The sequence below is a fragment of the Acanthisitta chloris genome, unplaced genomic scaffold (assembly GCF_000695815.1).
Source record: "Acanthisitta chloris isolate BGI_N310 unplaced genomic scaffold, ASM69581v1 scaffold19228, whole genome shotgun sequence".
Classification (NCBI taxonomy): Eukaryota; Metazoa; Chordata; class Aves; order Passeriformes; family Acanthisittidae; genus Acanthisitta; species Acanthisitta chloris.
Window position 1 is genome coordinate 37,599 of NW_008685590.1, and position 12,032 is coordinate 49,630.

The 12,032-nt window shown below is 36.6% G+C and overlaps 1 protein-coding gene across 1 annotated transcript in view; it reads right to left on the reverse strand.

Annotated features, from left to right (window-relative positions):
* Positions 1 to 10,492, reverse strand: part of GRAMD3 (GRAM domain containing 3) — a gene marked incomplete at its 5' end in the record, with an annotated part of 16,160 nt that extends 5,668 nt beyond the window's left edge. Inside the window, 10 exons of the mRNA XM_009079833.1 lie at positions 288 to 375; positions 565 to 687; positions 2,363 to 2,474; positions 3,183 to 3,263; positions 3,387 to 3,458; positions 4,431 to 4,526; positions 7,949 to 8,052; positions 9,019 to 9,085; positions 9,401 to 9,488; positions 10,373 to 10,492. Of these exons, the coding sequence (XP_009078081.1) occupies positions 288 to 375; positions 565 to 687; positions 2,363 to 2,474; positions 3,183 to 3,263; positions 3,387 to 3,458; positions 4,431 to 4,526; positions 7,949 to 8,052; positions 9,019 to 9,085; positions 9,401 to 9,488; positions 10,373 to 10,492 (951 nt within the window). The remainder of the gene's footprint in view (positions 1 to 287; positions 376 to 564; positions 688 to 2,362; positions 2,475 to 3,182; positions 3,264 to 3,386; positions 3,459 to 4,430; positions 4,527 to 7,948; positions 8,053 to 9,018; positions 9,086 to 9,400; positions 9,489 to 10,372) is intronic.
* Between the last annotated feature and the right edge of the window lie 1,540 nt (positions 10,493 to 12,032).

The window sequence follows — 12,032 nt, forward strand, 5'->3', positions numbered from 1 at the left end:
AAAGCTCAGCCTTGAGTATGGCTTTGCTAAGTGACAGGCAAAATGAACCTGCAAGTACTTAAAACTCTTTTAACATTTCCTGAATCAAGAGACTTTTAAAAGTAAAAGGCCAGTGAAGTAAGCCTGTCCCAGGAGGCTTATATATGCATATCTACACACACTTCTGAAGAGTATAAATGCCACAATTCCCAATAATCCTTTTTCAAGTGAAGCTTAGATTATATTGATTATGTAAACACAAGAAGATCCTAATATTTTGACAATCTTGGAATAACTTGCTAACTTACAGAAATGCATAAAATATAAGTACATGGTTCAGAGATAAGAGCTTCAGGGAATTCACTCTGTGGAAGAACCCGAATGCTTCAGAATGGCCTGCAAGGAAAAGAACTATGTGTTACTTTGATCAGAGCAGACCACAGCATACAAAACGTTTTGAAGCATGCAACAGACAATACAAAGAGGGAGAAACAAGAAAGAGATCTTCCATATTATGTGAACTGATATAACTGTGCAAGCCTATCTCGACTAACTCCAGCTGAAGATCTGCTCTTGATTCCTTACCATTATGAGCACTGTTTCGGGCTTTTCCATCAGGTCCACGTTTACTATGTGCATCTGAATGAACAGACTTGGCCTCAGCCTTGGAAACTTTCAAGTGAGTCTGTGTTTCAACAACATGATAATCTGTCAAAACCAAAATTTTTAATAACGTTGAAATAGGAAGCCCAAGGAAATTGATAGTAGCTTAAGCTAGTCAAGGAGTAGAGGAAGATGAGGATATTAAAAGGTGCATTTCTGTACTTGGACAAAAAGCAGCAGTTGGTTTAGCAGCCTTGAAACAATTTACATTATAATTCCACAGCAATACAAAATAAAAAGAAGCACCTGAATTGAAAGAGGATGATGTATGTTGCATTTATATTTTCAGATCCTTTCAGAGATGGTAACCTGTGCAAACTTTGAAGGTTACCACTGAATTTCCAGGCAGAAGATTATATAGGTACAAAAGTGGTCTCTCAATAGATCTGAATATGCTAGAGTAACATTTCCATGTGACTTTTAATAGCCACATGAAACAGAGATATTGCATGGTTACTTTAAAAAGGGCATTTTAGCTCCCCTTCCTGGCTGTTTTTAAACCCAAAGAGATGAGACACAAAAACATAGTCATGCTCAGTTTTGTTCATGCTTTACTCACATATCCTTGACAGCTCTAATGATGCACAAGAAACAACCATGACTGACAGGTGTGCTGTACCCCCTTCCTCACCTCCCCCTAATTCTTTTTCATAGGGTGGATCTTTACTGGGTATTGGTTCTTATTTGTCGCAAAAGAAAATAGAATGGTTTGAAGTAGTTATTAGCCATAAGTAAGACATCAAGTAAAATCATTACTCAGAAGCACTTATGTGGCAAGTGATGGAGCTGTAATTTAGTTACTGCTTGACAAACACTACCACAGAATTAAAAACAGACAAGGTAAATACCAATAAAGCAAAGAGAACCAAATCACCTCGCTGAACAGAAACACACAACAAAAAGAATAAATAATTAAAAATAATGTGACAGAAAATTGTTATAAAAAACAATAGTGTTTCATTTAACAGTTTCTTATACAAATTACAGTCAAAGAAAACCTGGAATAAAAACAGCATAACTACACATTAATATGTTAATATATATTCATTGTAAAGCAGAATAATACTCTAGTTTTCCCTAATAACATTCAGTACAGGTTACATAAAATAAGTACTGCTGTACTCATGAACTTATATGTAGTGAGCTTCTGCACAGCATTGCTGCTAATTAAGTGAAGACCTTGAGACAATAGATTACAAAGAGCAGTGTCAAGAAAGAACAACTTTGGACAGTATCTTCAAGTGTGTCAATAACTGCAAAGAATAAAATGAGTGTTTAAAAAACAAGTACACAAAAACACATGTCAAGAATAACTTTCTTGATGTCCAAAAGCCACCACGGTACAGAATGCTATTTTTATAGATAAGGAGAAGTTACGCAGTGACTTGAACTACTTCAGAATAGGTTTTGATTGATTGTTTTTCCTTTTGTTTTTTAAAGCAGGAACAGCTCCTACATTGTATCTCTCCTAGCACGGGCAAGCAACTGGAGGCAGTAGTGACAATTCAGATCTGCTGATGACCAACTCATTGCCTGAGTCTGGATTGAAAAGGGATATAATAATGGAAATGCAGGTATTGAGGCCTTGAGAAAGACCTTATAGACCACATAATTCTCCAGGTCTGTGGAGAATATAGATTCCACATCAGAATGGGATTACAGAAGTAAAACTGAGAGCTAAGCCGTTCTTACTTTCTTGGAACTCAACAATCCCACTCACCTTGGAAACATTCCAGCTCTGGTGTCTGTGAGCCTGTGCTGCTGGACTCTTCCATCTCTTGTCTTCGCTGTTGAACTATTCCATCCAGATCAGAATAATCTTCATTGAAATCCTGATGGGGAGAAAGAATCGCAATAAAGCTCAGCCTTGTTCTAAATCTAAAGAATCTTATTTCCTCTGAACTCCCTCTAGAATCTGAACCAAGGATAAAAGATTTAAAACTGTTCAACCAGAAATAGACTCTGATATCAAGATGCTGAGATCAAGTTTGCAAAATAAGCTCCGTAAGATCACCAGAATTCAAACCTCATCCCCTGCCTTTGTTTTAGTAAAGAAATTAAGTCTGTAAGAAAGACTTTTAAGTTAAACTGGGAAGTCCAGGACAGGCATTACTAGACTTAAGACTCTGGTCATCACATGTGGCTACACAGTGCATTCAGATATGTGAACTGGCTTAGAGAGTATGGATTGTTACTAGAAAATTTCAGAACCTGTTTATAGAAGAGGACGAAGCAACTTTAAAATAATACACAGCACTGTTAGTGAAGTCAGTACAGTGAAACCTGACTGCTAAACAGAGATACATAGAGCATACAAACTTTGGAATGTATCCGAAACATACTTGTATATATACTGCATATGATCAGGTCAAATTACACATACGCTAACTATCCCCACTACTTTCTAATGTTAAAAATCTCATGGAAGTTTTAGAAACAAAGGTCATGATTTCCCTCAGTTTTCTTTCTTCAGATATTATAAAAAGTACTTGCAGTGAAAGATGCCGTGCAAAAAAAGAACAAACTTCTAAACCATTTACCAAGGGCAGACTTGTAGGTCGATCAGCCCTGAAGCTGTTTTCTGCAGAAGAGGGATTTGGACTGTTGCCCATGCTTGTATCCTGGAAAAAAAAGCAGCAGTGTTAACAAGGAACACACTCAGGAACCACCAAGTATTTAACAAGAGAAAAGCAGTAATAATGAATAAAAAGCTGTGTACTATCTTCACTCCCACTAGTACTTACCTCAAGATGTCTACAGATAGATTTTAATAGCTTGTAGGTGGTATCTCTGGAGAGTAATGAGACAAACATGTACTGAAAAACAAAAGTTCCACAACTATTTGAGAAAAGGCATACAGTACAAGCTTCCCTTTCTCTAAGTAAAAGTGATGCATGGTTTTGCTGATCAAGTAACGATTTTCAAGAATTTTCATACAGCAGGAAAAATCTGCACTTTTTCTAAGCCTATGACTTGAGGTTAATCACACGGAACACAGAACAGGCACATAGAAGTTACCATTTTCTGCTTCAGGAACCACAGTGTAATCCAGATCTGTTCTTTCTTTTAAAAACAACTTCCATGCTATGTTTTACCTACCCCTTAAAAAAATCCAAACAAAACCCCAAATCCAGAACTTGCTTTTATGAAGTCTTTTGCACTCACAAAATATGTGTGTAATGAAAATGGGTTAGTTCTACAGCTGCTCCTAGGACAACCATGTTTCCTACTGATTGATGCAATTACTAGTCCTGAATATCACTCTGAGCAACTGCTTTTTGTGTATCTAATGTATGATTGGTTAGGTAAGAGATACAAGTTAATGAAAGAATAGTGTCAGAGCTTCCAACAAGAGAGGTAACCCTCTGTGCATGGACTTCCTGACCAAGCTGTTTCAGTTCCCCCTTTTTGAAAACAAGGAATGAAAGATTACAGAGAGCAGGTGGCAAACAGAGATTATGTTTTTTACTTTCTCACCAGGTTCTACATAGCTTTGCTTACTACAGATCCAAAGAAAAAATACAGGGGATTAGTAGGAGGTAAAAAAATTGTCATTGCCTACCAAAAGAAAGGAGGCAGAAGATAGAATCATACCCCAAGAGCCAGATCCCTCAAGGCCTTGAGTCTAAATGTCCACATATGACCCACTCCTATAGTTGTTTAAGTGGCTGCTTGGCACTTAAATGTGAAGATATTACTGCCAATAAGTAGGGAAAAAGAAAGTGTAGAAAAAAATTGAAAAAGAAAGCAGGCAGAGTGCCGTGCCTTTGCTCTCTACCGGTACTTACCCTATCAGTGACTGTTGCTATGATCAGAGCATTTGGCACAAGAAGGGCAGTTTTGGTTTTCTTGAGAAGTGTCACCGACAGCACAGGTATACTAATCTGAAACAAGATCAATGTAGTGTTGTTCTTTGAATACATGCACACAAATCTGCAGCAATGGTGACAGGGCAGACATTCAACACTTGTCATTTAAAGACTGCTCCACTACAACCCTAATTACTATTTTTCATATGGAATACATACGGTTTCAAACTATTTCTATTTCTTAACTACTTCTGCTTTTATGAAGTGCTAATCCAGGCTTTTGTTTGTGTCTTCCTTTCCTGATCCCTTCTGGCTCTCACAAGACTCACAAGGCTTAGTTCATTGCAGATCTGCAGAAAAAATCTGTCTTAAAGCTAGGCTTCTTTGTTTAGAAACTAAACATTTCAAAACACATCAGACAAGACATACTTGTTGCAGAATGAACATAAAAGCCTCCCACAACAAGCAGCTGAGTAAACAGCTCATCCTTCAGTAATGTTGAAAGATCCAATACTCACACACTCACTTAAACTGATTCCTATGTGTGCCAGCCAGGCTGTCTACATTTACATTGTTCTCAATTTTCCTTCCTGCTTTGTGTTTACATCCAACCCCATTAGCTTAATGCCTGCTAAGTTTCAGAGTATTTCACTTCAGATAGTCTGCATGGGCTCTTCTTGTAACCTCCATGGTACAAAGGACCAGATACCTGGTTTGATGCCTAGCTGAAAAGCCTAGAGAGTTAAGAAAATATAATAATCCTGCATATACATGATTAACATACAGATCCTGTTAAAAATTCCTTTGGCATAGGCTGTCACAACTACCCGAGAAATTTGGAAGCAACATTAAAAGTGTCCAAAGATTGTTCAATGAGCAATCACAGCACTGAATTAAAAACATCAGTGGAGGAGAATGAAGTTACTCTGTGCAGAGTTTCATAAAACATTGTTAAATATTGTTCAGAACAGCAAGACAAAATTATGAAATGAAAAAATGTTCCAGGTAACAAAAAAACCCATTCGTGTACAATAGTCTGGTTGCAAGACTGCCAAATATTGTTTGAAAAGAAATCCTGCTACAAGCTACAAAAAAATGTTTCCAAGTTTTCTAGTTGGTTCAGTTCACCATTTACTTCAAAGAACTTTAAATCAGAGATGTTAATGGCATTCTACTGCATGCTATTTTGATGGATAACATTACTGTAATCAAGTACTTAAGTGGGATTAAGCATTTGCTTACTGCACTGTTCCCCCGTATTAGATTGAAATGGTAAAATCACTGCTTAATCACTCCTTTCTCACTCCTTTATTTCTATCTGGAGTAATAATTATTTCAGGATTTACTTGCAGACAACTTGGAAAGCAATTAAAAAATGATAACATTTAAATCCAAGGAAGACTCAAGGACAACATATACAGCCAAATTAGAACTACCTGGAACGACAGTGATGTCTTTCTAAGTCTATTCAGTCCTGCAGAAGCAATCTTTTATTTCTGAATGTGCACAGTGTCTTTACTGCATACTCAAAACTCCTGATTTGCATGGCAGTTTCCTGCACCAAAACTTTCAATAAAAAAATTCTGCAGGTAGCATTCATGTCACAAAATTTATTAGAACATGCAAATTTCTGTTTCTCATACTAATAAACTTTATCACAAAGTTCAAATTGTTTTACATGTTCTAAGCAATAAAGTCTTTGTGTCTTTGAAACTTTGTCAGTGTATCTGCCTGCTAAGAACATTCCTCTTCCTGTCCAGCTGTATTTCCCCTCCCATTACATTATTTTTCTTTGTATCCCTGATTTTCCTGTTTCTTTGTTGATGGTATTCCTAAAAACTTAACAAGGCTGTAAGTAAATGGACTATCGCCTTGTCTCTTAATTTTCCCCACAAAGTTTCCTGAAAACAATGACCCGGAATTGAATAATTTGGAATATTGTTATAGACACATTTAAAAACAGTCTATTCTACCCTACCTTGTAATATGTCTTCACTGTTCGTCATATACATAAACATGTATATATTCCTGCATTTAAAACCCTGTTGACCAAGATAATTTCCTAGTACTACATTATTATAATTCCTTGTCTTTATCTCCAGGTCTTTCTACTCAGTACAGTTCTACTATATTTTTGTATACATTTAGCTTAGTTTGAAGTTAGAAAGCTGTTCCACAGCTTGAAGCAGTCACATTTGTTTGTGGTGAACAGAAGATTGCTACTACTGCAGTTTCAATCTTAATGAAATGGCCAAGACAGCTGTTACTAATAACAAATGACAGTATCCAACCATTTGTTGATTTTCTTTGTGCCACATAACTTACATGTGCATAACCCACCATCTGCATTAATGTACTGTCTATGACTAATAGAATCCATTAACTAGGAATCAACAATAACCCAGTTTCTTGGGCCAAGCAGTAAAACACCATAACCCCTAAGGTCAATATGGAGAGCGTGCTGTTCATAATTTTAAACTTTCTACTTCACTTTCTTAAAAGCCCTTTCAAAGATAGTGTTCCATCAAAATGGTTGAAAGCAGAGAAATGAGATAATCTCAACCTCTATACTGGTATGACATAATCTCAACCCTGAGATAATCTTAACCCCTAAAGTGATTTCAGCATCTAATTCATTGACGAAGGGTCTGGATCTAACCAGGAACTTTGTTCAAGGATATACCTGAAAGAAAGAAGGCAAAGAAATCCTTGAAGCAAACTGAGCTGTTTCCCAATAAAAGCTCAAAACTAAAGCAGAGTTTATGTAAACAAAACTACTCCAAAAGCTGCAAATCAAGAGAGCAAGAACACAAATCTTTTTGCAAAGTCTTTGAATATCATTCACCATAGGGGGGCCAAGCCTTAGGTGGGTTACCAAGGAAGAGTAAATTATGATCTTGTGCACTAGGATCTTCCCAACTGTTCATGTCTCATTTCTGCTCTGCATACCAGGCTTACAAGTAAAAACTCAGCAGAGTTGTCTTTCTTTCCCCGTCCTCTGTGCAGAACAGGAGTACTATAGGAATCTCACAAAGAGTTTTGCCACTCAAGTCAGAAGCCAGTTTTAGTTCTTCCTCTCTAACTGTCTTCATACACTTGATCCTTCTCTCCAGTTCCCCAACTATAGTCTTGGAGTTCTTAATACTTTTCATGCTTCATTATTCTTTGTCCTCCTCTTTTATATACTTACCCCAAGACAGATATTTTTGCAGTTTGTGCTACATGAGTTTGGCAATGCCCTCATTGCAGCTTGTCAGATCCTTTCCTTTCATGTAATTTTTTTCAGACAGGAATTCCTTAAGAGAGAGACTCGATCTCTAATAATGATAATAGTGTTCTAGTTCTAGAGTGAATTTCAGGCATCACTTCTGAACAGTGATTGTATTAAATAAAACTTAGTATTCTAATATAACATAATAATTTGAACTTCTGACGATGAACAAATTGCTAAGATTAGCATACTGTTAAGAATAACACTACAAAAAGATTATACTAACCTTAGTGTCTTTACCAAAAACCTTGGAATGGAAGCAAATCCAGTTTTCAGAAAGGAATAACTTTCCTTGGTACAGAATTTCTTTCTGCAGAGCACAGGTAAAGCCTGAAACAAATAGATACTCTATAATCTCAAAGGTAATCACAATGCAAGCCAATTGTTACCAGTTTGGCTTTTCTTCTTTTTTCAAAGCCATTATATGTTTAGGTTTATACCTTGCAATAAACATTGTCAAACCTTGAAATTTTCAATAAGTTTAACTAATATTGACAAGCTCAGAAGATGTCACAGCCCTAAGTTTAGACTTTAGCATTTGAAGGATGACAACTGAAATGAATAACATTCAACTGACCTCCAGAAGTTAAAAAAAAATAATCTTTCTGAGAGAGTGCCACATATCTTTGAATAAACTTCTTGACTAACTTTTAGGTAACTATACTATGTAAAGAGTTTAATGAAAGGTTTTAGCTTTAAACTTCCAGTTCCATAGAAGTTGTCTAAACTAGATGATCAACAGAGGTACAGCACACGTAAAGTAATATCGCTTTTCCTTCACGGACATTGAGCAAACCATTTTGCACTCATGAACCCCCTTCCTTGTATTCCTTTCAAGAAACATTTGTTATATATGACTATGTAGAATACAATTGCTATAAGCACCACAGAGAACAGTGGAATATTTAAACACTTTATGTCCATTTCCTAGTAGTGTTTTTAAATATTAAAGCATCATCAACAGCAAAAACTCAAGCTAATCACTTGACCTGTGCTGTCTCAAGTAGTGCCTTTAGTAAGAAAGATTGAGTAACAAAAAATATTGCACTAGGCTATTCTGCTAAGAATTGCAAAGTGGGCTACAATTCCCAAATATGCCCAACATGCAAAGATTTAAGTTTTGCAAGATTACAACAAAACACCCATTGCATGCAGACAAAGGCCCTGTAGGTCTAGGCAGCTGGAGTTAAAAGGTTTTTAAGACTTAGGTAGTTCTTCTTGCATGTCACCAAAGTTGTTGAGTACCAACATTATCCTAGATCCATAGCCAACAATGACACAGGGTTTAATACTTACTTTGTTTCAGTGGCTCATCACTGGGAACATCTAGAAACAGCTTATGAAAGTGTGTATTTGCCTTCAGCTAAAAAACAAAAAGTCCCACACCCAAAAGACACATACTTTATTAGACAGTCTGACGATCAAGTGACCCACTCCATGTCCTGTCCTCCCAATACCTTCTCATTTTGCCCACTTGTTTTACAATAATTCTCATATTTTTTCTATGTGGCTATTAACTCTATATTCTGCTTTACCCAGACTTTAACACACTGATAAAAAAGGAACTCATGTTCTTATATAACCATGAACTATAATATTGTTAAACAAGAGGCCTCTCGTGATAGTTATCTGTTTACTCTTACTATATGCAAACAAACAAGTAAATACTCAGCCCTACCTGATTTGAGGCACGTTTTTTCCTTTCAATCTTGGATTCACTCTTGATATCCATTGTCAGGACTGGACTATCTGCGCTGCTCTTTGTCCTGAAGTTTAAAAAAAGCACCTGATATAAGCCTGGCCCCAGTTCATTAGTCTTGGTAACTTACCAACAGGATGTGCTTTTCCATGAAACATATTAATCCTCTAAGTAACCATTATCTAATTCATCAAGAGTTAGGCAGAAATAAAGAGGAGTATATCTTAAATCATGTCAATCCTCACTGAAGGTCCTCTTTTAAGTAGGATATTCTAAATCACTTACTAGTAGTGAGGAAGTAAAAACAGTTCAAGGCATTTTTACAACTTAATGATCACAGTATTTAGCTTCACATTCATTTGTTTCTCAGCAACATGTGAAACACTAATACTAAGCATGCTGCTTACTAATGCAAAAGAAAGTAAAACTTAGCAGTTGAGAGCAGAAGGTAGTGTACTGAAAGCTGTGAACTCCTATTACAAAATGTGAGTTCGTTTGAAAAGTGCAACAGAGAAGAAACATAGGTGCAGAGGTCAGAGCATGACTATGAACTGTGTAGCGTAGCGTAATGAAATCATTAAGATAGTCAGCAACACTAGAGGAGATGAAATGGAATTCTGAGTGCCAGTTGCATAGGAAGCTGTACCTCTACAGCTCTAGCCATTTATACTGGAAAACCAAAGTCTCAACAACTCTAGAGAACAATTATAGAGGAAAGCCTCTGTGGATAGCTCAGAAGATAATTTCTCGTGTTTTGGACAGGAGGAATTAATGGCATTCACTGTTCAGAAAAACCAACACAAAGGTGCAATAACTGTTTCATACATCAGGAATAGAAGAACATTACCTCTAAGAGCTATTTAGCACAGCACAAATGCATATCAACACACTCTAAAATCAACCACTCTAATTATCTGACTAGAAGAAAACTAACAGTATTTCTGACATTACCTAGCAACATCAACTTTCTTCCGGTCATCAAAATACTCCATTTCACTGGTAGGGGTCTGCAGCACAGTGGGTGACTTTCCTGCCTTTCGTTTTTCATCTGTTCCATTTTCTCCATCTGAACTGCAGAGGGGAAAAATAAACAAAACTTAAAAAAAAAGAGACAGAAATGTGTATTGCAGGATTCACAGTGATGTCAAATGCCACTGCAACATGTTGACAATACAGCATATATTAAAGAGCAAAATTATGACGTATCTTTCCTAAAAAGTCCGCATCTACTGACTTGACAATATTATACATCTGAACAGTACTCTAAGCTTCAGTACTGGAATTGCAGCAATGAAGAGAGGAAAATTGAAATACTGCCATGGATATTTCAGTGCTCATAAAATTTGTACCTCTAGTTTCTGTTCCAAAGAGAATGTCTTGTTTAGGAAAAATGCATTTCATGTTCACATTCAGACTCAAATGAGTAATGGATATTAATTTGATTGGCAAGCCAGGAGAAAAACATCCCTACATGACAGTACCTAGTGCTTAGCAGATTACTTGTGGCTCAATGTCGCAAGAGCAAGATGGGCCCTATTTTGCCTCTCAGTTACTTCTTCTGTGAGAGTTCATAGGCAGAATTTTCACAATAAAGTTTCCTTTCCAAGTATGAAAACCTTTGGTTTTATTTCACAAAAGCAGCACTGCCACCACAGTGCATTGTCTTTTCACAGCACATATCACTGCCTCAGAAATACTTTTTAAGGAACCAGAGTCCGAAGGCTAAGAGAAGTGCCATGAGATGTACCTGGCTTCCATTTTCATAATTTTATAATAAAATGTTTCTAATTCAGAAAATGTAGAGAAAAAAAAGCCGTCATTAATAACAAGGTCTGAAGAATGACAATACTTTTGGATGACATGACAAATAAATACACACACCTGCCTGTGGAAACCTGAAGCCTCAGAAAGACTCCAGGATGCTTTTAGGATTAAAGAAGAAATCCAAACTATGTTGCCCATTAATTTAATACTTGGCCCGAATGACCCCATTTACAGAAGTTTTCCGTTATAATGTTTAATTTCTGCTATTTCACAGCAATGCCACAGCCATCATGTGACAGTGTTTTTACTATGAACAGTTCTCTTCCTATGAATACAAAAGTTTTGCTTACAGAGGATCACAGACTGACTTAATCTCTCTTCTTTTAGGAAGAGCATGAAAAGATCCTTTGCTTTTATCATACTCTGATTTGTAAGATCAAAAGATACACCATACCATACCTTAATTGAGATCTAATGAGGCATTATCCTACCTCACAGCTAACTAAACTAGAGCTTACGCCACAAGACAAATGCCATGATTCTCAAGGCGTGTTATGTTTACATATGGCCATTATTTCCCTATTTAATCCTTCCTCAACCCTTAGCACTCCCTAACACAGGCACTAAACTGATACTTCCTAGATCAAACTTTGTGTAAAACTGAAAGAATTACAGTGCTAATAGAGACAATAAGGAAGAAAGGTATTATTTCCCCATTGTTTCACTCTTGGATCAGCTCTGCCTAATCACAAATCATCAGGTTTGTTTTTCAGTCAACACAAACTAGAATTAAACAGGCAATTAATGAGATTCAAGTGGAACCCAAACTACCAAAAAACCCCAAATA